The sequence below is a fragment of the Camelus ferus genome, chromosome 19, assembly GCF_009834535.1.
Source record: "Camelus ferus isolate YT-003-E chromosome 19, BCGSAC_Cfer_1.0, whole genome shotgun sequence".
NCBI lineage: Eukaryota > Metazoa > Chordata > Mammalia > Artiodactyla > Camelidae > Camelus > Camelus ferus.
The window spans coordinates 10,727,942-10,754,573 of NC_045714.1; the positions used below are offsets into that span (position 1 = coordinate 10,727,942).

Genomic DNA, 26,632 nt, shown 5'->3' on the forward strand with positions numbered 1-26,632 from the left:
GTGCCGAATTTGGAACTAATTAAAAGTATTATGGTAGCTGTACATTTCATGGAAAATTCATTTGTATAAAAAAAGGACATAAAATTAGCCTTCTGTGTTTACAACTCATAGGATTAGAGATACGATGGGTGTGTCCAATTCAACACAGTCTCCCAGCTTTGTCTGCTGAAGTACTGAACAGTCTCTACGATGGAAACAACCAATTGTCCCCAAATCACTGCTCACTGCCTGTGGGCCAGCTTGCCGGTATCAAGTGAATAAAGTCATCGGTTTGAGGTTTTATCTTTCAACTTGGGATTTGGGCTCTTTATCAAATACCTGCAATGTTTCCAAAACATCCAGTTGAAAACAGGCAAACAATTCTAGACACTACTGCAAGCTCTGGAAAAACCTCGACTATCCACTGTCAGGAATCTGTTTCAAAGGCGGTGCTGAAATTAACCCCCTGCAACGTGCTTTAGGAATTACGTGCTGCGAGGACGCGCCCTGAGCCCCGTCACTTGTCCATCAGGTCGAGGATCATCTCACAGGTCATGCCTTCACCCAGGTCCTCGCTTTCCGCCAAGGCCGCTCCGAAGTCCATGGGAAGCGCCCCTCCTGGGCACTGCTCTCCGCTTATCAGGGAGGCCTCCTCAGCTGCGGCTTCTTGGGGGAAAAAGGCACAGGGTTGGCAAGGTTAAAATAAACCCAAGAAATAAGAATTGATAAGCGGTGCAACTGCATTTTGGAAACAATCACTGCATTTTTAACACCACAGCAAGCGTTTTAGGAAACAATCCTCCCATTTATAGGACGGTACACACATTCTGATCTCCACTCTGTGCTTTAAGGCAGGGTCTCCCGATCTCGCTCTGCAGACATTTAGGGCTGGATCCTTCTCTGCCATGGAGGCCAGCCTGAGCACTGGAGGGTGGTTAGCCGCTCCCCGGCCTTGACCCATGGGATGCCAGAAGCACGCTCCTCCCCTGTTGTGACAACCAGAAATGTCTCCAGACCTTGCTACCTGTCCCCTGGGGGGTAAAAGTCACTCCTGGTTGAGAACCGCTGCTGTAAGTTGAACACAGATCCCGTGGACCGAGTGGCTGAGCTGCTCCCATGAGGCCTGTCTCGGTGCCCATGGAATGACACTGATGAAACGAAAAAGGCCAGCTGCTCTCAGGGCATCTGTCCCTTTGGCCAATCAGCATATCCTGAGTCACCTCTGGGTCAAGCATCATGCTAGGTCCACACTGTGAGCCACACTCAGACTGGCAACCATCCCCACCCGCTCACCCGCAGGTTCTAGATAATCAGCTTGACTTTGAGAGCCTAAAAACAGAGGCTCACTGTAAACCTATCTGTCTTCAACCCTCTACCCAGTTTCTAAATTCCTTCCCTAGAAAACCCATGGAATGTCACCACCGGGCCATGGGGAAAGCGAGACGGAGGACCCCACAGGGAAGGCAGCTTCTACCTTGTGTGAGTTCAATCTTGTTGCAAGATACTTTTTCCAGTTTTTGTTTTTTGGAGGGGAGGTAATTAGGTTTATTTATTTATTTAATGGTGGCACTGGGGATTGAACCCAGGACGTCGTGCATGCTAAGCACACACTCTACCACTGAGCTACACCCTCCCTCCTATAAGATACTTTTGCTTGAGATTCCTTGAAGCATCTTGGGGGTGGGGGGAAGAGCAGTAAGACCCGGTATATGCAGGAAGATGGACACGAGGCCCCAGAATCGGTGCACCTGACAGTCACTTGCAGAACCTCCTAAGGACCCGGTAGGGGACATGCTGCCCCACTAATGCTGCAAAAGGAGAAGTGAGACAATTCTCTGGATGACACAGATTAAAAAAAAAACAAACCCTGAAATGCACATTAAGTTTTGGCTAATTTAAATCAGCTTACTTGTCTCAATTCACACTTTGAATACACAACTGACTGTCTTCAATACGCAAAGCATCTTAACATAACTGGTTTTCTCATCCCCAAAGTTTAAACCTGCAAGAGTTTTCCCATGTCTGCATCTGGCACATGGAAGCCGATGCCAGCGGCATCTCCGGGGCCCTTCCCTGACGGTCCTGTTTCAAAGACTAGTGTTAAGTCACGGGGGGACAACGCTCAGCCCGACCCACTGTGCATCATTAAAACAAATTTTTTTTTTCATTTCTTTCAACATCAGCGTCCAGGAGGCATGTTGGGGAGAGGTCAGCTCAGGCTCACGAGGATGAGGGCCGCCCTCCGACAGCTGAGGCCACTGCTTGGGCTGGAGACCCTTGTGCTTCAACTCTGCTCCTCAGCAGAGACGTCACCAACCGGGGGGACGGTTTCAGGGGTCTCTATGCCCCCTCCCCTTCGGCTTCTAGTGTAGGCTACCCTCATCCAGGTAGAATTGTGCCATTTGAGGGGCCTTATTTAATAGATAATTAAAAGAAGATACTGTGTTTGGGTGTCAGGAGGACGCCCTCAGGCACCCGACTAGCTGGGAAGCCGCACGTTTATACGGGCGTCTCGGGGTCCCACCCACGTGGGGAGAGGAGTCCTGGGAACCTGGCCTCGGGAGCTCTTTACTATGGCTGAAGGATTTGGGTCCACTTCACCTGCTTGTCTTTGCCAGCAAAGGGCTGTGCTCATTATTCGCTGGCTTATTTAACATGTGGTGGATGGGCTGACACTAAAGCAGGCCTGGTGGGAGGCGCCGGGGACAGACCTGCCGGCCAGGCCCGCCTCCGAGGAGAGCCCGGCACAGGTGGGCAGGGTGACTCCCTGCAGGATCGGAGAAACGCAAGGCCCAGCACAGGGTGAGGGGCTGCGAGGTGCATGTGAAGGGGGCCGACCCTGTCAGGAATCCGAGCTGAGATATCAGGGAGGCCCAGGTGAGATTCTGGGGACCCGGGGCACAGTCACCCAGGAGAGGCGTTCCAGGCAGAGGAAAGGGTGAGCCTGGCCTGGTGGGGATGGGGGGACCAGCGTGGCTGGGTGTCGGGTGGGCAGGCTGTGCCTGGGTCCTGTGCTTTGGGCAGCAGGTGGCCAAGGAACGGGCTGCAGGTGGTGTGGGTAGTGAGGATGGAGGGGCCTGATGTGTGTGTGCAAAAGGCCCTTTGTTGGTTCAGGAGTGGCGTCCCAGAGCAGGTGGAGACAGGAGGACTCGGCATGAGCAGGGGCGGAAGTGTCGGGCGGCTTCAGATGTGAGCGAGAGGGAGTCTGCCAGTTCACGGGCCCAGACATCGGTGTGGGTCAGGGTTGCAGGAGAGAACTGGCTAAGGGTGGGAGGGATGGCGCAGTGAGGGGGTGGGGGGTGACAAGACTTCAGCTTTGGATGGACTGAGCTGGAGACAACCGCAGGGAGATGCTCTAAATGTTCAGGCAGCTGACTACTTGCTCCCCATCTGCAGAGGTTCTGGGGGCTGCAGTCCCAGATCAGCAGGGACCTGGGCTGGAGGAATGAAGCCACATGAGAGGGCGGGGCCTGGGCGTGGCTGCAGGTCTGAGTGTGGGCGCAGGTGTGGACGAGGGGCAGGCGCAGGCGTGGAGGCGTGGCTGTGGGTACAGGTGTGCACTCGGGCGCAGGTGTGGACGGGGAGGCCGGCCCTCTGTGGACAGCAGGCCCACTGCAGGGGAGGAGACGGGGCGGGAGGAGCTGAGGTCAGAAGAGGAGGAGGAAGAAGGGCGGCTCGAGAGGCGGGAGAGACGCCAGGAGGAAGTGTGTCGGGCAAGGCGGGCTGGGAGGTGGAGAGGACAGCGGGCCAGCGGAGCGAGGACTGTGGGGGCAGGGAAGGCCGGTCCGTCAGAGGGAGCGCGGCTCAGCCGATGCCCTGACTGAGGGCCTCTGCCTCCAGAACTGTGAGAAGACAAACCCCTAAACCTCCCAGTTTGTGGTCAGTTGTTGCTGCCGCCCCAGGAAATGGACACAGTCCCCAGCAGCTCCACTAGGCCCGGGGACGGTCCACCAGCGCCACCCCGGAGAGCGGGGCCGTGTGCAGTGCCGCCGCCGTGCCCACGCGTCCCGCCAGGACCCCGTGTGACGGGGAATGCGGACCTGCCAGGCTCCCTGTGCTCCCCTCCTCACCACGTCCTCACGGCCGTCACTCCCACCCCACCACCCTGCCCCACCACTCTGCCCCGCGGGGCAGAAGCAGGGCAGCCGGGGGACCAGGCGCCCTCTGGGGTCAGGCACTCAGGGTCTCTGGGGGCGTCCCCTGCCCAGCGACGCTCCGCACCCAGGAGAACGCACAGGGAGACACCCACTGTCACATTAAAACCCAGCTCATTTAAAATGAGGTACCGTCTTCCTTGGCTGCTGCTTTGGGGACGGCCGGCTTTCTCTTCTTTGTTCTTCTTCTCTTTTTGGAGGTGGACGGCTTTTCTTGCCCTGAGCCACACTTCTCCGCGTGTCTCTGCAAGTTACTCTGTCGGAGAAATGACACGGAGCACATGAGGACCAGCGTTTAAAACCCACGGTTAGAGAGATGGGGCTCTGGGGAACAGGGAGTGACACTGTACCTTGTAAAATCCTGTACAAAACAGATGACTTTTAAAGGTGACCCTTTCTGTTGTGTTTAGGTCTAGCCAAAAGCTAGCTTATTTTTAAATATATTTTTACTATCATGGATGTCAATGAGGAAAAGTTCATTTTTCAGACTGCTTCTACTCTCCAAAGTGAGGCTTGATATTTACACCAAAAATTCAATATGTCATCAGTTTTATGAAAATCAACAACGTACCACAGAAACTGTACTGCTCTGCCAGCTTCTCTCCTGACCTACTGTGCACGGAGGTATTAAAACTGCAATGTTACACCAGGAATTGACACAACACTGTAAACTGACTATACATCAATGAAAAAAGTGAACAGCATTTAGAATTAAAAAGGCAGCTCAGAGATTTCCTAGTCAAGCCTGTTAATGATATAACCTCACATATGGACCCTCAGGGTGATTTAAAGTAGGACAGAACACTTACACTGTTTGAAAAAGTTCACATGCCATAGAAAGATACCAGTGGCATGTCATTAAATTTGCCTGATTATATAAAACGTGCCCCCTGCTTCCCCTTTTGACTTCAGGACTGCTTGGTGTGTGGGTGGAGGAGGAAGGATTCACAGAGAAAGGCAGGGGGAACATTACTCAAACTTCCTTCCATTTTAAGCCTATCCACAGGGGTTGCAAACTACAGCCTGCGGGACAGGTCTGGCTGGCCAGCTGTCCTTGTAAAGCACGTTTCGTGCGACACAGGCATGTCCACCAAGATGCTTTGGTGCTACAATCACAGACTTCAGACTGGGGCAGAAACTGGTCAGTGAAGCTGGAAATAATTACTATCTGGTCCTTTCCAGAAAAAAGTGTGCCAACCTCTGGTTCATGTCGTGATTATGTAGAAACCAAGCCTTTGGGAGTCAGGGATTCCCTTGTGAATATGACAAAAAGCAGTGGTGCCTGTGTATCGCCAAGCACAGTCTCCCTACAGCTTCAGGAAATTCATGGCTGAGAACTCCTGTTACCAGTTTTGGATGAATGAACAAAACCAACAAAACCACATCCAGCCTTTAAAAACGAAGTGGGGTAAGGTTTTAAGTAAACATATGGACATTCAGGGCCCAGAGGGCAGAGTAATAATGTAGCAAACCTCTGGGTCGGGGAAGTGTTTCTCAAGAGAGGAGGTGCACTCAGAGCAGGGGTCCCTCCTGGGGAGGAAGCGGGTGGCCCTGCGGCATCCTGGTATAGAGATGCACTGGGACTACTGCGTGGACAGAATGGAGGTTTGTGAATAATTTACCCCTGAAAAAATTAAATTGAATTTGAGTGCCCGGATCTGCTTTCATTTATTTGTTTATTTTTAAACACTTTTTTTTTTTAAGAGCAAGTTTTAGGTTCACAGCGAAACTGAGAGGGAGATAGAGGCGCCCTAAAAATCCTCTGTTCTCTGTTTATTCATTCACCCCCCCAATCCCAGCCCCTGGCAACCACTGGTCTTTCTACTGTCTCCATAGTTTTGTCTTTTCCAGAATGTTATCTAGTTGGAATCATACAGTACATTGCCTTTCCAGACTGGCTTCTTTCCCTAACACACATTTAAAGTTCCTCCAGTCTTTTTGTGGCTTGACAGCTCATTCCTTTTTAGCAGCTGAATAATATTCCACTGGCTGGAGGCACCACGGTTTGTTTATCTATTCACCTTCTCAAGGAAAGTCTTGGTTGCTTCCAAGTTTGGGAAATTATGAGTAAAGCTGCTATGAGCACCTGTGAGCAGGATTTTGTGTGGATGTAAGCTTTCAGCTTTTCTGGGTGAATACCAAAGAGCAGAGTACTGGATTGTATGGTGCGAGCATGTTTAGTTTTGTAAGAAATTTCCAGTCTTCTAAAGCATCTGCACCATCTTGCACTCCCACCAGCACTGAGTGAGAGTTCCCAGTGCCTCACATCCTCACCAGCACGTGGTGGTGTCAGTGTTCTGGATTCTGGCCATTCCAGGAGGTGCTGGGGTATCTCGGTGTGTTTCTTTGCATTTCCCTGATGCCACGTGATGTGGAACAAGTTTCGTATGCTTGTCTGCCATCGGCAGACCTTCTCTGGTGAGGTGTCAAAGTCTCTGGCCCAGTTTTCAGCTGGGTTGTTAGCTTATCACTGAGTCTTGAGTTCTTTACAGTTTTGGAGAAGTCTCTTATCAGATGTGACTCTTGCATGTATTTTCTCCTAGTTTGCAGCTTGTCTTCTCATTCTTTTGACACCGTCTCTCGCAGAACAATAGTGTTTAATTTTACTGAAGCTCAGCTTACCAGTTACTTCCTTCATGGATCACGTCTTTGGTGTTTCATTCAAAGTCATCGCCACACCCCAGGTCGTCTAGATTTATTCCTATGTTATCTCCTAGGACTTTGAGTTTTGTGTTTCACATTTAGGTCTGGGACCGATTTTGAGTTAATTTTTGTGACTGCTGTAAGGTCTCCATCTAGGTTCTGTTTCTTCTCCCTCTGGCACGTGGGTGTCCAGTTGTTCCAGCCCCGTTACCTGAGAAGATAACCTCTTCTCTGTTGCCCCGCCTTTGCCCCTTTCTCAGAGACCCACTGACGGCATTTGCGGGGGCCTGTTTCTGGGCTCTCTGTTCTGTTCCCCTGGTCCAGCTACCTGTTCTTTCACCAGCATCGCGCCGCCTTGATCACCGTAGCTTTATAGTAAGTCTTGAGGTTGGATCACGTCAGTCCTCCCGCTTTACTCTCCTTCAATATCGTGTCGGCTCTTCTGGGTCTTTTGCTCTGTCAGCCTCTGAATCAGTCTGTCGATGTCTGCAAATAACTTGCTGAGATTCTGAGAGGCATCACGATGAATCTTCCATGACATCTTGACGGTACCGAGTTTCCTCCTCCGCGAACATGGGACATCTCTCCACTTCCTCAGCTCTTCTCGGCTCTCCCACCTCAGAGCGTTCTTCATTTCTGTTACAACGCTGACCTCTGGCATTTCTTTTTGGTTCTTTCTTAAGATTTCCAGTTCTGCTCGCACTGCCGGTTCGTTCTTGCGTTGCTGCCTACGTTTTCCCTCAGAGCTCCCCACGTATAAATCACAGTTGTTTTAAACTCCTGGTCTGACAACTGTAACACCCCTGCCCCTTCTGTTTCTGATGTTTGCTCTGTCTCTTCAAATTGTGTTTAACACGCCTTGCAATTTTTTTTCCCACAGCTGGACATGCTGTACTGGGTAAGCAGCTCCTGTGAACAGGCCTTTAGTAGTGGGGGGGGGGATGGATCTACGCCTGGGACTAGGTCTAGTCCTCAGTGAGCCTATGCCTCTGCACTGGGAACTGCAGGTGTGCTTCTCAGGTGTGTCCCCTCCGCGCCAGAAGAAGGTGGAGCTGCGTTATCTCCCTTCACCAGGTCAGGCAGACGCTGATAAACCCCGGCAGGTTAGGCGCCGGTTAACTGGCTTCCCCAAGGGCAGGCCCCGTGAAGAGCACAGGGCTCCGGGCCAGCTCAGGGCCTTTTCCGCCCCCTGGCAGGACGCAGGAGATCCAGTAAGTTGTCCGAGTTCTTCATGTATTCTAGATGCAAGTCCAAATATGTCCTTCGTGAATGGAAGAAAAAGCTTCAGAACTCCCGACTTTATGTTCTGAGGGATTCTGAGGCTGAATTCTTCTCTTCCCAGCTGTCTTGTTTCTCGTGCCAAATGGCAGCTTCTTGACCATTTACACTCAGTGCGAAATGACATTGGTTTTTGGAGCACTGCTGCCACTTTTATTTGAAATTTTGAACTAACAGCACTAACGCTCCAGAAGGGAGCCACCACCCAAAATACACAACCACCCTGCGTCTTCTTTCAAGAGAAAAGATAGGTTCCCCCATAAAAACAGTCAGATTCAGAAAATTTAAAACCTTCACAAAGTTAAGGCGGACGCACATTGTCTAGGGGTCCAGCTAGTCATCCGCAGTGGCTTTAAAATGTCCCAAAATTCTTCGACACTCTTTCTTTCAAAGGGGACTTCAGCCCCCACCCCTTGAGTGTGGCTGGACTTTGTGGTTTGTTTCTAATGAACAGAAGGAATCTTGCGTTGCTTCCGAGACGAGGAGACGACAGGCACTGTGGCTCCCTCCCCGTTCTCTCCCACTTGCCCTGGGTCACGAGGACACCTGAGCAGCCCGGGGGGAGGCCCACATGCTGAGGAACTGACGCCTCCTGCCAGCAGCCATGCCGGGTGCGCCACATTGGATGTGGGCCCGGCGGCCCGGCCAGTGGCTGCAGCCCCTGACAATGCTCTGACCGTAACGTCGAGAGCGACCCTGGGCCAGGACCACGCGGCCAAGCCGCTTCCAGCTTCCTGACCCACGGAAACTGTGCGATAATAGATGTTTGTTGTTTGAAGCCACTAAGTTTTGAGGCACTTTGTTATGCAGCAATAGAGAAGTAATACAACACCTAAAAAATAAAATAAAGTTGAGGGGTAAATGTATTTCTCTGCACAGTACCAAGAGCATATTCTAAGAATTTCTATAGAACATACTAAAAATTAAGTTACCTCTGTGAAGTAGCCTAAATCTAATCCACAGGGACAATTTAAAAATGTTACACTAAAAACAGGAGTTCTTTGTCTGTGGATTGCTGGGAGTCTGAGAACTGCCTGAAACCATTAGGAGCTTTTGTCTGCAGGATTGTCTTTTACACAGAAAGTAGACCACGCGTTTATAAGATTTTCAAGAGTTTTGTGACTCCAAAAAGACTGCTGACCACTTTCCTGGCATGACAGATGCTACCGTAAGTCCTGGCAAGTTTCTATAACCAGGTTTAACTCCCCAAGTGTGACACGTGCCTGGAGGAGGGCGGGGCCTTTTCAAGGAGGATTTGCCTGTGAGCGAGCTTACCCAGCGGGAAAAGCCTCTGCCACATCGGGGGCATTCGTGAACGGTCGGGGTGAAGTTGGTGTCATGGCATTTCCTGACGTGCACATTCAGCAGCTGCTTCTGCCGGAAACACTGATTGCAGGAGAGGCAGGCAAACGGCTTCTCTCCAGTGTGGGTACGGATGTGAACTGTCATATGGCGTTCCTGGGAGGGGAGGGGACGAAAACAAATGGCTTAGCTATTTATAGGAATTTTTTCTTCTCAGACATTATTTATTGAGTAATACCTTTTTCCCCTCCCCAAAGATATATGCATTTTAAGGAAAAAACAAAGTAAATGCACCCTCAGCACAGCACTACGTGGAAGTTCGGCCTGGGTCCCAGGAGACAAACTCGCACACGGTCCCTGCCATCGGGTCTGCAAGTTCTCACGACTGACCCAGCTGCTCCTGCAGTCCCACAGCGGGTGCAGCAGAACACAGCTCGGGAGGGGGCCCCATAATCAATCTCCCCTCCAAAAGGCCTCATGTGCTTGCAGCCTGACTTCTAGAATTATTTGTCATGACCTGAACTGACAAAGGGCAGATGGAACCTGCAAACTTGAAAATCTATCACTTGGGTTTCAATTCGTTGGACATCTGAGGCTGGAAGGACAGTAAGCATCTAAGTGTTTTCCCGCCCACTTCCTGAGAGGATTATAACCATCTTAACAATGATTCAAAAGCACGGTGGTGAAAATAATTGTTCTCAGCAAAGAAACCCCCAGAAGTTTTGACTAAGATTTATATGAGTAAGTCACTGGTGAGTCAGGACAAACGTATACATGAAGTCAAGCAAAGCCCAGGCCAAAGCCCTGCCTGACACTCTTTCTTCCAGCCTTTCTCTCATGAACATCCTCCACCTCCCCACACACCTTTCTTCTCCTCCCTCCTCTCAGGAGAGCATCACCTGGTCTCTTGCCAGGAGTCAGGGTCCAGCGGGAAGGTAGGTCAGCGCCCCCGGCAGTGCTCCGGCCTCATCTCCTGCCTCCAGGTACTCCAGGTCTGCTCCCCAAACCCCGGGGGCTTCACCCTCCCTGGAACCATCCCCCAGGCTTCATCCAGCTTCCGGGGAGCCCTCCTAGTTCATCGGGACAGATGTTCTGTGCTCGGGGCACCCGACCATCCTAATGCTCAAAGTCTACAAGGAAAACTCTGACTCCTTTATTCAAAGCATTTCCTATTTCTAGCCCGCACTCTGGAACACCGCAAGCACTAGCTTCCACCTCTGGTGACCTGCAGTGAAATATTCACAGTAGCACACGACGCTTCGAAGCAGCCGTTAAGCTCTTCAATTTCTGGTCTTAGGACCCGTTATGTTCTTAAACAGTCCCTGATGACTCCAGGGGGCTTGTGTTTATGGGGGTGACAGCTGTCACTACCGACCGGATTAGAAATCGACGGAGAAATGAAGAAAGTGTAAAAACACTTTAAATTCATTTAAAAATAACTACAAACATATTCAATATGTTTCTGTAAACATCCATTATCTATTTCTTAAAACAAACGAAAATTAACGTCTGGCCTCATGCTAAAATTCAGGCTGCACTCTGGAACATACTTATATATGAAAGTGTTCGCTGTTTATCTGAAATTCAAACTTAACTGGTCATTCTCTATTTTTATTTCTAAGTCTGGCAACTTTATTAAAAGAAAACAGCTTCTGCCCTCAGCCTGCTGGAGCGTGCCGTCGTGGCTGGCACAGGGAAAGGGAGTCTGCTCTCCCAGATACACAGCTGGGACATGGAGCAGAATTTTTATAGCTTTTTTCAAATAATTACAGATGTTCTCTGATACTGTACTGAAACTCAAGACGTGGTAATTTCTCCAAAGTGGGTTAAAACGTTGAGCCTGAAACCACACCAATGAACTCGTGATGCTCTGTTACATTAAAATCTGTTGACTTATCTCATACTTTGAATAGATCCTTTACCCATGCGTGATTTTGCAAAATAATAGATAGGTCATTTGGAAAATATCAGTTTACTGAGTTATGAAGAGCTTCTAAATGTTGAATATATGCTGTAAGAAACTGCTGTCTTAAAATCACTCCAGTCTCATTAGAAACATCTTTTAAGTATTAGAAAGCCGCCAAGCTCATGCTGGGGGGTAGAAGTGCTCCAAAATTTGAATTCTAATTTCCTCTTGAAAGTGGAAATCGTATGCTTAGCAATACACCTGCCCTGAAGTGGCGGGCTCGCTTCATAAGTTCTCAAGGAAATGTCTAACAACTATCATCAGTAGTGGAACAAGCAGAGGCTGTAACTTGTTCTTTCAAGTAAAAAAAGGGATTCATAAAAAAGTGGCTTGTTGAGCTGGCAACTCAGAAACCCAGCGGGTGTGTCCCCCTCCAGAGGACCGCAAGTGTACTTTATGACGGCTTCCTAGCTCACCACACGGACAGTTACAGAGGTGAGCATCCAGGCTCAAGAGTGAATAAAGTGAGTAACTTCCATGCTTTGTCAAGGATGTTCTTAAGGAAAACTGCCCTTCCTTTGTGCTCCGGGAGATGAAGGTGAGGAGCACCGCGGGCCAGCCTGGCGTGGCCACCTGGGTCCCGTGAAGGCAGCCCCAGTGCTGCTGCACCTCCAGTGCCAGGGCCACACAGCCAGAAGGTGTTATAACTAGTTCGTGACAGTAATTCTGACCTTCTGATCCTGGTCGGTCTCAAGGACCTCTAGGGCTCCGTGAGCCACACTTCAAGAACAATTGCTTTAAGGGGGGAGGGGATAGCTCAGTGGTAGGGCATGTGCTTAGCATGCATGAGGCCCTGGGTTCCATCCTCAGTCCCTCCATTAAAATAAATAAATAGAAAATCTAATTATCTCACCCCTCAAAAAACCAAAACAAGAACGGTTTCTTTAAACTCTCGGCTTGTGGCTACTTTTTGGTTATTCTAAATAGTCTCTTTTTTTAAAGCATGGCTTTAAAAAAATTTTTTCCAAGTGACAGAGCATCTCATTCCAACCCCCCATCCACGCGCCGCCAGCGCCCAGCGCGTCCCACGGTGCACCTGTCTGCAGGCGTAGCCGCAGTGCTCACACTTGAACCTCTTCTCGTTCTTGTGCGTTTTCTGGTGCTGAACGAGGGTGTAGCGGTCGTGGAAGGCAGCGGGGCAGTAGCGGCACTCCATCGCCGTGGCTCTGTAAGTGTGCAGGTTGCGCAGATGGACACCTGGAACAGTTACAGACCGTCAGAGGCGAGAAGAGGACTGTTTCCGTGAGGTTGCCTCTCCCTACCCACCAAACAGGGGTTCCCAGCCTGGGCTCCACGGGCAGACCGCAGAGACACCGCGGGGTCAGCTCCAGCTGTGTATAAAATTCACGTTTACGCTATACTGCAGTCTGTTATGCGTGCAACAAACAGCATTACGTCTAAAAACAACGTACGTACTCTAATCTAAAAATACTTCATTGCTAAAAAATGCTAATCATCATCTGAGCCTTCAGCCAGTCGTAGTCTTTTTGCTGGTGGAGGATTTGAAATATTGTGGGATTTATCCAAACGTGACACAGAGACAAGAAGTGAACAAACGCCATTGGAGAAATGGACTTGCTCCAGGCAGGGCTGCCACAAACTCCTTCTGTAAAAAACGCAGTACCTGAGCAGCGCAGCAAAGCAAAGTGCAGTAAAACGAGATGCGCCGGTGTTAACGCTGGAGGCGCGCTAACTCCTCCGCGGGTGGGCAGGTCCTGTGCGGGGCTGGACATCAGCAGCAGTCACCTGCTGGGGCCAGCAGCGCCCCGGCCTCCCCGCTTTGTGACAGCCACAGTGCCTCCAGACACTGTGACGTCTCTCCTGGGGGGAAAATCATTCCCAGCTAAAAACTGCTGCTCTGGACGAACAGCATAAGGACATCTCATTTTATTGCCCTTTCACGGGGAGTCACGCGTTGCATGAGGCAGGGCACGCTGGACCTGACTGGCTCCTTCAGCAGAGCACGTTGAGAGCCTCACGGTGCAGGTGGACCTTTAGGATAACGTAAGATGGTTTTACATGACAAACACAGAACCCCTGCATTCTAACTTAAAGCCCGGACGTTCCGTTAGAAGTCAGTGGCTGTTTGTCCTGCATCATAATCGACAGACATGCTCCAGGGTGACTTCTGCTCAGCTGGGTCTAGAGCACGGCGGTTTTGTGATCCTTTGAATAAGAGGCCAAACAAAAACTGACAAGTGCAGGACAGAGGTGCAGCCCAGATGCGCTGACTCAGTCATTCAAAGAGCTCTATTTCTCACACACAGGAGGGGACACTTCGCTTGTTTATAAAGCATCTTATGGGGTACACGGGGTGTGCTGCCTACTCAGGTGGGACGTAACCTGTGCTTCTTTGCTGTGGTGTGAAAAATGTCCTTTCTTGGAGGGGAGGGTCTAGCTCAGTGGTAGAGCATGTGCTTAGCACGCACGAGGTCCTGGGTCCCCAGTGCCTCCATTAAATAAATAAATAAACCTAATTACCTCCTGCCCTCGCTCCACCTGCCTCCCGCCCCCAAAAGTCCTTTCTTGGCAACTGGCTCTCGACCCTTGTGCCCTACCAGGTCCCACTGGACTGTGTTTTGCAACTGACACATGTTCCAGATAAAACAAAAAGTTAAGGTTTGAGTAAACATCTATACCCTTTCAGAAAAGTTCTCAAAACAGTGCCTTACATCTCTAGAATTTCTCTGGGCAAACTGGGGACTCTATTTTTTTGACATATTTTGAATATCATAGCATTATGTATTTTGGAAAGAGAAAAGAGATCATGGAAAATGGGAGGCCAGGAACCCTGGAACAAAGGAGAGAGGCTGGTTCACCCACCGTCACCCCCACCACTGCCCACTGCTACGCACAGGCAGACTTTCCCTGCAGGCGGGATGCGACCCCAGCTCCTAACGTGGCACCTGGACTCGCTCACAGTGACATCCATTCTTGATCCGCGGCGCCTCGTACTGTTTGTTAGGGGGCTCACCACATCACAGTGTGGGTTTCATGTCACCTGGGCTCTAAGACCGAAGCAAGCTCCTTATGGGAAGAACCACGTCTTGCTTCTTACAAGGGAACATTAATAAAGAATCAGAACCTGCGGTCCTGGGCACCGTGGGGCAGCTCGCTTTCTGTCTCTGATCCCCTTCGTCATCCATAAAAACAGGCCCAACAGGGAATAAAATAACATCCACCCGTGAAAGTGCTTTATGAGCTCAAGTGCCCCCGAGAGCTCATCTGCGCACCTGGACTGGCCGGGGCGGACTCGGAACCTGCACTTACACTATCCAGCCACAAGATGGCACCACAGGACCTGTGGACAAAAACCCAGGCCCAGGCGCCCAGTTCCCCGAAGAGCCAGCACCCAGTGCCGCTCAAGGAGCTCACTCAGCCGGACACTCACGCAGGTCGCTCTTCCTCGCGATGATGGCGGCACAGTGCGGGCACTCGTACTTGGGCAAGTTCTCGCTGTGCTTCTGCAGGACGTGGATCTTCATGGTCCCGCTCTGGGTGAAGCGTGCGTGGCAGACTTGGCACTCGTAGGGCTTCTCACCTGGGACACGGGCGACAGCAGTGACTCTCTGCCCCGGGCTCCTCCCCGAGAGCCTGACGCTCCTCCAGAGGCCCCTGGAGCCAAAAGCAGTTCTTTCCCCCAAGACTCCTTCGTCAGCCCCTTTCTCATGCGTCTAACCCCCCAGTTAGAGCCAGGTGCCTAAATCAAGCTCGGACAAGGGGCCGTCCGGCTGCGTGGACAGCAGCCGGTGGGCGCCTCCCCCAACACCTGCGGGCTCCTCACAGCTCACCACCGAACACCTAGCTCCTCGCCCTGGCGTCGAGAGCCCAGAAGCGCACGTAACACGTGGCTCCTTACACAACCAAATGTGTGTGCGTGTAAAACCAGCACACTTTATGTTTTGCCTTAAAGGGTGAGTTCAGGGGTCGGCTTTTAAATGCCTGGAAAACCTATGGAACCAAACAGCTGACGATGTCCGCTCATCCTGGTGGGGTCTCCACGTGGTATTTACATGTGTTTATGTGCTGAGTTATGCTCCCTTAATGCTAGGTACACTGCAAGGGCACGGATCAGCGTCCCTGAGTCAAAACTTTGTTTTGACAAACTCCAACTTTGCACCAGAGGTAAGTTTCACGAGGCCACTTGTAAAGACGCACCTGTGCTTCCCCTGTTCGGTGCGCGAGATGCCTTTACCTGAATGTGTCCTCATGTGTCGCTTCAGCTTGTAGGTGTCTTTGCTGGCGTAGCTGCAGAGGTGGCACTGAAAAGGGCGTTCTCCCGTGTGTGAGCGGATGTGGCGCTTCAACTTACTTGCCTAGTCAATGAGCGAAAGGTAGTTATTGCAATGGAAGCATCAAGCTTGTGGAGCCTGCAATAAAGCAGCCTTGAAAAAGAGATTTAAATGAGTCCGACTTTATCATCAGAGTCTATTTCACACCCCGAGAAACAGGCTGAGCAGTGGCCTTTCCTGCCCTGTGGTGGAGGGTGTTTTCCATTTGGTGCGCGTGCGTGCGGGACCCTCTGGTGACAACGAGCAGGTTAAGAGACTCTCGTCTCCGGCTTCACTTTGCAAGGGAGGATGGAGATCTCGCTGCTCAGCGCCATTCACGGTTTTATGCTCATTTCTAAGGCAACTTCCTCCCCAGAGCTGCGAAGTTCAGGCCGTGCCGCAGAACCAGCAGTCTTGTGTTTGCATGAACAGGGAAACACGAGCTCTTCCGTGGGCTGACGGCCGTCTGAGGCACGTCACACCCCAAGTCCCGCGGACCCGATGGCACAGGGATCGGGGAGGCCTGCCTTGACGTTAAGGACAGGGTCTCTGCGCTGGCACTGCCTTCCTAAGGAGTACTTTTAAGTAGAAGAAAATACATTCTAATTTGATTAACTACGTATCCCAGGCAATTCATTAAAAGGCAAACGTCCCACCCACTTGATCCCTTTTTGGCTGTTTTTGGACCTTCCAGAACTGCTTTTACTCTGCGTCACTCAATCCAGGCCCTGATCTACCGTGGGCAGAACAGCAGGGACCCCACCAGGCTCGGGCCGCCGAGGACGGAAAGCCCGCCGGGCTCTCAGCCAACGCTACACTCGGCCTGGTTCCCTCGTGGGTGGCCAGGTGCCCGGAAGCCTAAAGAACATTCAAGAACAAAAGAAGATGTGGAATGGAAAACAGGATTCAAACCAAAACATTTCACTTAAGACTTTTAGGGCAAAAAATAAAAAGGGTATCTGAGTTTATCAGAAAGCAAAATACAAAGAATTCTTTAAATTACAGCATGGAAGGTCGGGTGAGTCGAGCATGTGCCCGGGCGGTGTGGGAACCTGCTCTGGACGCTCTGGAAGGGAGGGCGGGGAGGAGCTGGTGAGGTCTGCACCCAGCTTCCTGTGTTCCTGCCGGCGCCTGTGTGAAGGGAGGGCACCAATGGGAGATTAGGCTCCTCCCCCTCAGACCAGACCAGCAAGACCCGGAGACTGCAAAGACGGGGCGATGGCAGCTGTAGAGGGTCCATATGTTGGGGCCGCACCCCCTACAGGCTGTGGGCAACTCAGGGCCCCAGAGAAGGGTCTCAGCGAGCTCCGAAGTTGGCACTAAGAATGGGCAGGACCCCAACAGAAAGTCCATCCCGGGCTTGGGGTTCTCAGATGGCTCTGCTCTTTGAAACTCGCATCCTGTGTTTCCATGTTATAATCACAACCTTTAACTCAGATGAGAAATCATTTTTAAAAATAGTAATGGCAGAAAAAAAAATTCTTGGAAGCAAATCCTGACCCTGTCTGTGAAATCTACTGATGAAACATGGTTGCATCACTACTGTACTTAAACTTCAGCCGCCCCCTTCAACTCACTGCCATTCGAGTGTGTCGTCCTTCCCGGGCAGGGGGCGGGCCTCAAAAATCAGGACCCAGCAGGTGTCCTACTACAGAGTGGAGTCCTTAAAAGTTAACTGCAGAAAACTGACACTGGCAAGTGAATGCACTGTTCTCCTGCCATTTCCCTGAGGGTGTGCTAAACCTGCCGGAAGGTATAAATAAAAAATCTAGTTGAAATGACCCTGACACACAACTGAAGACTGAAAAAGGTGGTCGAGGTCACAAGGAGTAGGAACGGCCACGTTTGCATCTTCTTTGCACCTAACCAAGTGCCCCTGGGGAAAGCAAACATTTCAGCAAAGTTCACTGCATCTGGGTTCTACGCTAGTGCAAATACATTTTGAGTTTTGTGGAAAGAGTACTGCATAAAACGCTGGGCAGAACATTTTACCAAACTTGAGAATTATTTCTCAAGGACCACGAATACTATTATTTGTGATGTATACATCTTTACATATAGCTCTCACTAGCTGGTAATCAAAGAAAAAAGAAATCCTGTTTTCTATTTTCAATTCAGAAAACTGAGTACTGTTTACCACATAGAGGTATGACCAGTGTCCTCAGTAAGATCTGTTTTGTAAGAGATTCTCCTCCCAGTTTAACTTACATAACTTTCACAGCAACATCTTAACAAGCCGCCATGAAACTCTGAGTACAAAGGTCCACTTACTTCCACACTAGCATACTTGCACAGGGAGCACTTAAAGGGCTTCTCATGAGTGTGTTTGTAACGTCTGTGTCGGACAAGTTCTCCACTGGTGACAAACGCCATGTCACAATCGCCACACTTGTAGGGCCTGGTTCCTGTAAAAAATCACGTGGTTTATTCTTTTAAACGAGATTTAGCTACAAGTTTTCCTAGGAAATTATAACTTACAAATTATAGCCTCAAAATTCTTTAAGAATTGAGAAGAGGCTTTTTCAACCATAAACACGCCAGAGAGACACGTGAAAAGTCTTTGCAACATCCAATGTTTTCAACCAAAACTAAAGTCTAAGAAAATTGCATTATTTAAAGATAGAAGCAGGTGGACTGGCATGCATACGCAGGCCTCCACACACATCACTGAAGGCAACATCCCTCCCCATGGCTCACCTGTATGGGTGTTGACATGATTCCGCAGAAGAGTAACAGTCCGGAAAGCCTTCAGGCAGAGGTGACACACGTGGGGCTTTTCACCGGTGTGAGTTTTAGATGACGATTAAAGCTCGAGATTCTAGAAGAGGTGAACACGCAGGCGTCACAGCGGAAGGTCTGTTTTACTTCTGCAGGAGGAACAAAGTTTATATATTTGTAAAGATCTTTCTGTAGGTGTTCAAACTTCATGTAAACACATCAAAGTAACTTGGTGCGTCATTTTTTTAACCGAATGTGGAAACTTGACAAAAGGTATTCCACGCAAATGGTAACTGAGACAGTGCTGGCTGGCTATACTAATAGATAGAAGAGGCTCGGACAAAAACTGTTGCCAAAAAAAAAAACCAAGAACAAAACAAGACCACTATGTAATGATAAAACAGTTAAACCATCACCAAGCTATAACAAGTACAAACACACATGCACCTAATAACAGATCCCCCAAACACTTGAAGCAAAAACTGAAAGACTTGAAGGTGGAAAGAGATGCTTCAGTAACAGCGACTGCAACGCTTCACTCTCAACAATGGGCAGAACTAGACAGAATATCATCAGGGCAAGTGAAGACTTAAACAACGTTACAAACTAACCGGACAACCGATGTAACACTGCACTCCAAAACAGCAGAATGTACATTCTTCTCAGGTGCACAGAGGACCTTCTCCGGGAAAGACCATATATTAAGCCAGAAAACCAGTGTCAATTAATTTAAACAGACAGAAGTCACTTGCCCTCTGGCCATCATGGAATGAAATCAAAAACTGACAACAGAAGGAAATCTGGAAAATTCACAAACATGTGGAAGTTAAACCACAGACTACTCAAGGACCAATGGTCAAAGAAGAAATCCCAAAGAAACTGTAAAATGCTGTGAGGTGAAGGAACGTGAAAACACAGGACACCAAGGCTTACGGGATGTACCGAAAGCAGCGATCTGTGGGAAATTTTTAGCTGTAAACACCTACATAAAAAGGAAAAAATATTTCAGATCAATAACCTAACTTTATATCTTGAGAAACTAGAGAAATAAGAGAACTCTAGACCCAAAGCTAGGAGAAGGAAGAAAATAATGAGGTCTAGAGCGGAGGGACATGGGGCAGAAAATAAAAAGGCGAGACAGAGATAAACAGTGAAACTGAAAGTTGGTTCTTTTAAAAGATCAGCATTAACACTTTATCTAGACTTGAAACCAAGCAAAAAAAAGGTAAAAGTTAAATAACTAAAACCAGGAAGCAAAGTGGGGGCATTACTGCCAACCACACAGACATGAAAAGGATTATAAAAGAATACTACAAACACGTGTGTGCCAATAAACTAGGTAAGCGAGGTAAAATGGACAATTCTTAGAAACACACAAAGTACCAAAACTAACTCGAGAAGCAGCAGAAAACCCAAACAGTCCTGCAACCAATAAAGAGATTGAATCATTCATCAAAAACCTTCCAACAGAAACCCCCCCAGGACCAGACAGCTTCACTGGAGAATTCTAACAGCTGCCTAAAGAAGGAGCATCAATTCTTCTCAAACGCTTCAAAAAAGAAAAAAAAGAAGAAGAAAAGAGTAGGAAACACTTGCCAACTCGTTTCACGAGGCTGGTTATTACTCTGATACCAAAGAAATAAAACACCAAAACAAAACTAGACGCCAATATCCCTTATGAATACAGATGCAAAAATCTTCAACAAAACATTAGCAAACCAAAGCCAGTGGCATATTAAAACGACTATGCATCTTGACCAAGTGGAATTTATCACAGGAACGGAAGGGAAGTTCTGTACATGAAAACCCCTCCGTGTAATACAATGTATTAACAAAAGAAAAAGAAAAAACTCACATGGTATCTCAATAGGAACAGAAAAAGCATTCCCCAAATTCCAACACCATTTCATGATAAAACACTCAACAAACTTGGAATAGAAGTTTGAATTCTGGGGTTGAACTGTGTGCCCCCAAAGATACGCTGAAGTCCTAATGGCAAACATCTATAACATGACCTCAGTTGCAAACAGGGTCTCTGCAGATTGATCTGTTCAGATGGTCACACTGGATAAGGGTGGGTCCTAATCCAACGGCACTGCTGTCCTTATAGGAAGAGAGACACAGAAAGAGACACACAGAGAACGTTGTGTGACAACAGAGGCAGAGACTGAAGGATGCACGCACAGCCCGAGGAAAGCTGGGCCTGCGGCCACACCACAGGCTCCGAGAAAGGCACGGAACTTACTCTCTTCCAGAGCCTTCCAAGGGAGCAGGGCTGTACCCACGCTGTGATTTCGGGCTTCCAGTTTCCAGAACTGCGAGAGAATACATTTCTGCTGTTTTAAGCCACCCAGTTTGTGGTGTTTTGTTATGGCAGCCCTGGGGCGCTAACACAGGCACCAATTTACCAATGGGCAAAGGCTTGGAATAGACATTTTTCAAAGAGGACACACACACGGCCAACAAGCACAAGGAGAGATAGTCAACGTCGTTAGTCATCAGGGACAGGCAAACGGAAAACACGGGCTCGATACCTCATTACACTCTCTGGGACGGCTGCAATTTTTTAAAACAATTTTTATAATCCTGTGATTTTAGCAGTTCATCAAAAAAGTGAAACAGAGTACCCATACGACCCAGCGATTCCACTCCTAGGTGTGCACTCGAACCGAAAACAGGTGTTCAGACAGAAACCGATACCTGAGTGTTCACAGCAGCACCATTTCCAATAGCTAAAGGGCAAAAACACCCTACACGCTGACTAATGGATGACCCGATAAAACACGGTGTACCCACACCATGGGACCTTATTCGGGGGGAACGAATGAAGTGCTCACACAAGCCACAACACGGTGAGCCCTGAGAACATCATGCTCAGTGAGGGAATCCAGACACAAAGGCCCTGGGTGACCTGTGTGCGACTGTTTAAACGACATGCCCAGAGGAGACTATTTAATGGGTACACTTTTCTTTTCAGGGTGATAAAAGTATTCTGGAATTAGTGGAGGTGGTTGCCCAAAACTGTAAATATATTAAAAACCTGAAGATGAGCGAGGAGTTGGGAATTTGCGGGTCGGATCTCTTGACTGAAGTATATGAAAAACTAACGTTCAGCAAAGGCGACAGATGCCAGCAGCCACTGAAGCCAAAGGCAGGCAGCCTAAATGGCCAACTCTAACCACATGTAAGAAGGGACAGCGGTGGCAGTGTGGCTCTCTAGACTGGGTCACTTTCCAGCCCTGGCCACCCGCTGCTAGGAGCGGGAAACAGAGCCAGGACTGCCACATACGACTTTTTATAAATGAGCTAGAAGTTGAGATTTTGGAGTTGAACTCTCTTGATTTAATTAAGTGACAAACTAGTATTTTTTAAAAAGCCAAACAGGTAACGTTTGAGGGTGCAGATTCATCCTCTTTTCTTTCCTGGCCTCACCTAAACATCTCTTCCCCTGAAGGTGCCTCTGCTGCCTTCTGGACACCTGCCTTCTCCTGGCCCTGAAGCACCTGCTCTGTCTCCATCAGACACCCAACCCCCCGGGGCTGCAAACTGGGAAGCAGATCAGGACCCAACCTTCTACTTAGGTGCATGGCGCTTTGCGGGAGCATCTTTACCACGCTTTTAAAACATTTCTGCACAAAAAGCAAAACTCCCTTGGATCTGATTCACAATACAGAACATTAGTTCAAAATGTCTCCCATTTCCTGACATTTTGTGAGCAACTAAGTCAACCACTTAAAATTTCAATGACCATCTCCCCTCCCCTAAAGACAAACCACAGCCTGTTGTTTGCAGAGTATTTTATATCAAATGAACTGGCCTACCCTTTGTCTTTTTTTGATTTTCTGTAGTGTTGGCTTTTTCAATAGGTGCTTGACAGGGGACCGGTTTATCTTCTTCTTCCATATTCAAGTTGGAAATTGTCAGAACAATTTCATCGCTTCCTTCATCTCCTGGCCTCGCTTCCACAAGAAAAAACTGCTCTTCTCTTTTTTCACTGACTCCTTCTTCGGCCAGCAGCTGTTCCTCCTTCTGAGCTTTCTCAAGCTAATCAACAAAAAGTATTCAAACAAGTGCAATTCTATCAATGAGTCTGGTTCAACTCTTTGCCTTAATGAAACCATTGAATCCATAAAAAAAACAAACCCAAATTAAAGATGCACAGGGGATTGTCTATTGCAACCAAAATGCTTAAGTTGTAATTACTGAGCATCAAGGGTTTGGGTGGTGAAACAAAATGCTATTTAAAAAACCCAGTGCTCCTTCTAGTATTCTAACTAGTGTAACTTTTTAAACTCTTAAAAAAACAACAGGAAGTCCCCCAGAATTTCCCTGAGGAATATTTTTAGTGCATTTAATATTTAAACTGCAAATTTTAAACTGCTTGTCCATACCATGCCCTGTTCAAAGGGCAACTCTACAAAACAGTTTCCTGGCTCTCCCCTTCCTCCTTTTTATGAAAATGAGCTGTACCTTAATCAGTTCAGTGCTTTCTGCCAGGCTCACTGCTAGCTCACTGTCCTCACTGGCCACGGTCACACTCTCCTGCAGGACGTGAAACTGCATCACCTCCGTTTCCTGCATCGAGTACACCTCTTCCTGAAAGCTAATGGCCACACACTGGTGCAGGCTCGGAGGGGACCCCTCGCCGAGCCACACCAGGGACTGTAGACCGCCGCCGGCCCGCTGCAGCAGCAACTGCACCTCCCCCTCGTGCGGCGGCTCCACATCTCCCGAGGTGAAGTGCACTGCCTGCAGGGTCAGGATGAGCTGCTCGCTCTCCTCCGTGGTGGCCGGCACCAGCTCCTGCTCTCCCTCCGGGATCTTGGCCTGGAGGGCCCCATGGGTGCTCTGGGCCTCCAACTCTCCAGAGCCTGAGTGTTCCTTCACTCTGCACACGCCATCTTCCTCCTCCTTCTCCTCCAGGGCTTCTTCTGGCATTAACTCCAGTTCTTTGATTTTGGTGAACTGCTCGGAAGGAATTAAGAACTCCATCCCTGCCACTGTGACCTGGCCTGTCAGAGAAAAAAGCAAGCCGTCTGGGTGGCCATAGTGGGGGTTGGGGCTGGCGGGCATCAGGGCTGACCAAGGTCTGACAAGTTTCCAGCCCCAAAAGGCTTTGGGCCTCGTTGGGGTCAGGATGAAGTTGACTCAGCCTAGGCCTAGGAGGGGCTGAGCCTTAGCAGGATTTAGGCCAAAGCAGGTGTTTGTCCAGAACATTCTAGAACCAACAGGCTTGTGGCAAATCCACAGTCTAGGCTTAGCAAAGTGTGGCCTGTGCAGGGTTCGGGCCAGTGCACAGTTCCAGGCCTAGAAGGCTTGAGCTTGAACCGGCTTTCAGCAAATGCACACTGCAGGCCTAGAAGCGGGGCCTGAACACGATTCCCACCAGAGCGCATTTCCAGACTGCGCACCCTTTGAGCCACGGAGGCTTTGGCCCAGAGCCTGTACCCACGCAGCCTTGGCCTCAAGGCGATCACGCGCCCTCTCTGGGCCTGAGGCACCCGCTCTGGACCGGGAGAGCCCCCACCCTCCTGGCCCCTCCCTGGCCCCCTCCTCCGCGCCGCCTGCCGGGGCCTTACGCGCCAGCCCGCCCACGCCCACGCCCACGCGGAGCAGCTGGTGCTCAGCGGGAGACGCGAGTCTGGACCCTGGGGAGGCCCCTCACCCTGGAGGCGTGGCCTGGGCGCCAACCCGCCCAGTCCTGGTGGGCTCCGCCTTGCGCCGCGCGGTCCAGGCCTCCGCCCGCCGCCGCCAGCCGCCTGGGCACGAGGGTCAAGGATAGCAGTGCGCAGGCGCAGGGCGGGAAGTGGGGTGGTGTGCGAGGGGCGGGGCCCTGGGGGGAGGGGGCAATGGACGGCAAGGGAGGTAGACGAGGGGGTCGAGAGCTGCACCGGGAGCTGCAGGGAACGATGAGAGACCATGGTGAGTGGGGATGGGTGACGAGGGGAGCTGGGGGGGCTTGTAGGAGGCGCTGAGACCTGGGGGTTGGTGGGATGGATGAGGAGGGGAGTAGGGGGCCTGCAGGAGGCGCTGAGACCGGGGGGTGGGGATGGATGAGGAGGGGGGTGGGGGTCCTTGCAGGAGGCGCTGAGACCTGGGGGGTGGGGATGGATGAGGAGGGGAGTGGGGGGCCTGCAGGGGGCGCTGAGACCTGGGGGTGGGGATGGATGAGGAGGGGGGTGGGGGTCCTTGCAGGGGGCGCTGAGACCTGGGGGGTGGGGATGGATGAGGAGGGGAGTGGGGGTCCTTGCAGGGGGCGCTGAGACCTGGGGGGTGGGGATGGATGAGGAGGGGAGTGGGGGGCCTGCAGGGGGCGCTGAGACCTGGGGGGTGGGGATGGATGAGGAGGGGGGTGGGGGTCCTTGCAGGGGGCGCTGAGACCTGGGGGGTGGGATGGATGAGGATAGTAGGGGTAGGAGAGAACTAACTAAAAAGGGTTTTGAGAGATGGTAGTGGTGGAAGAGGGACAAGGGAGCCTATAGGTAGGATGCTCTAGAGACCTGAGCAGGAGGTAGGTGGTGGAGGGAAAAGGCAGGAGACAAGGAGGGAATGGGAAACACAGTGGTTATGGTCATGATGGAGAAAGGGAGGGAGCCCAGCTAATGGTCAGGGGGTGAGCAACGAAAGTGAATGGAATTAAAGAACCTGAAGGGCAGAAGGTGGGGGGGTGGGGGCGTTGGGGAGACTAGGAGGCTGGAAGGAAGAAACCGGGAGGTCAAAGTGGAGACAGTGATGAGAAGGTGGGAGGGGGCTGGACCACCCGTGCAGCTTTACATCTTTCCCAGCTCTTTAGAAGTCCTAGAATTCATTCCAGACTATCTTCTGTAAGGCAGGTGGGAGGGAGAGGGAGAGTGAAGAAACAGAGAAAGGGATTTGGGGGTGGGCAGTTAAAACTCAGGAGCCATGACATGAACGCACTACCTGTCACTGAATTGTTCGTTTTAAAGGGGTTACTTTCTGTTGTATAAGTTTCATCTCAATAAATTCTTTTTAATGGAGATTAATTTAAAGCTGATTTTGATGGTCTTCAGAAAGAGTTGAGTCTCCAACTAGATACAAGATAAATACAACTTTGGAGCCAACAGATGATTAAAATCTTTTGCAGTTCCCTGAGATTTTTTTTTAAAGGTATGGTTAACAACATTCCAGGAAATTTCATTTTGTTTCCACTTTTTAATTAAAAAAAAAAAGTTGATGAAAATTTAACAGAATTTTCTTGTTTGCTGATTGTGAATAAATACATTTGGATGCTGGAAAACAAACCAAAACATAACTCGAAGAAGAAGGCGGTCTTGAGGACTAGGTTGGGATGGGCTTCTGGAACCTCAGTGGAGACACGGCCTTCACTTGGCCTCCTTTTGTTTGAGCACACCTTCCAGCAGCGGGGGATGGCGTTTCTGTCCCACCTCTGTACCTTCTGTACGTCTGCTCATTCGTTCTCCGCAGCCCCTTCTTGTAGCTCTTTGTATTTTATCTCACATTCTGGTGCTTAGTGTGGACTCAAATATTTTTCTTTCATTTTCAAATTCACTTTTCAAAGAAACTCACGTGCCAGCAGGGATGTGCTTGTTGGTTAAGTTCTTGGGTCGCTACCTTTCACAGTGTGTCTAGGTGTCTGTTGCAGTGTGTGTGCTGCAAGGGAGGAGAGAAGTATTTGAAGGTCCCCAGGAAAATAGTGTTATAATAACTTCCCTTAAATCATGTAAATGAGTTTCTCTGCCTGAACCACCACCTCTGTTTAGTGCCCTCTCGGGTAATTCTGTGTTACGGTTCCAAAACTCCTGCAACGAGGAAGCTTTGTATTATAAATTCGTGTACTTATAGTATATTATATTTATATTATAAAATTGTGCTTAGAAATTTCAACTACAGATTGAAAAAGTATTATTTAAAGGAGAGGTGGGACATAGAAAGGGGAAACTGTGGTAGACGTGGAGGGAAAAGCAGGGGCCTAAGAGGAGAGAGGGAGAGATGGGAGAGGAGGGGTGAGCAGGAGGGGAGAGAGGGCGACGTGGATGGGGGACTGGAAGGAGGTGAAGCCGGGAAGAACCGTGCAGTGTTCCAAACTTTGTTTCGGAGGTGAGGAGTCCACCACAGTTCACAGGTTTCCTTTCCTCTTTCAGAATGTTCCTGGGATTGACTGGACAATTTCCCACTGGAGGATGTGTCACCTTGGACCCTCTGTGGGTCCTTCTCTCAGGAGGTAGAGGTAAGAGGGGAACCCCAGAAGGCTGTCTTCCTTCCAGAGTGCCCTGGCAGCCCCACTGACCAGGAGAAGGGGAGGAGCCTTTACGTGTGGGTGAAGGGCGCATAGGGCCCAT

At 49.9% G+C, this 26,632-nt stretch overlaps 1 protein-coding gene across 1 annotated transcript; it reads right to left on the minus strand.

Annotated features, from left to right (window-relative positions):
* Positions 1 to 302: 302 nt before the first annotated feature.
* Positions 303 to 23,303, minus strand: CTCFL (CCCTC-binding factor like). Its single transcript, XM_014560416.2, is given in 11 exon segments — positions 303 to 645; positions 4,266 to 4,389; positions 9,330 to 9,512; positions 12,359 to 12,519; positions 14,714 to 14,863; positions 15,518 to 15,638; positions 17,865 to 17,998; positions 18,291 to 18,389; positions 18,392 to 18,460; positions 22,133 to 22,355; positions 22,782 to 23,303. Coding segments are annotated over 11 exon segments (1,935 nt in total). The 3' UTR covers positions 303 to 496.
* Between the last annotated feature and the right edge of the window lie 3,329 nt (positions 23,304 to 26,632).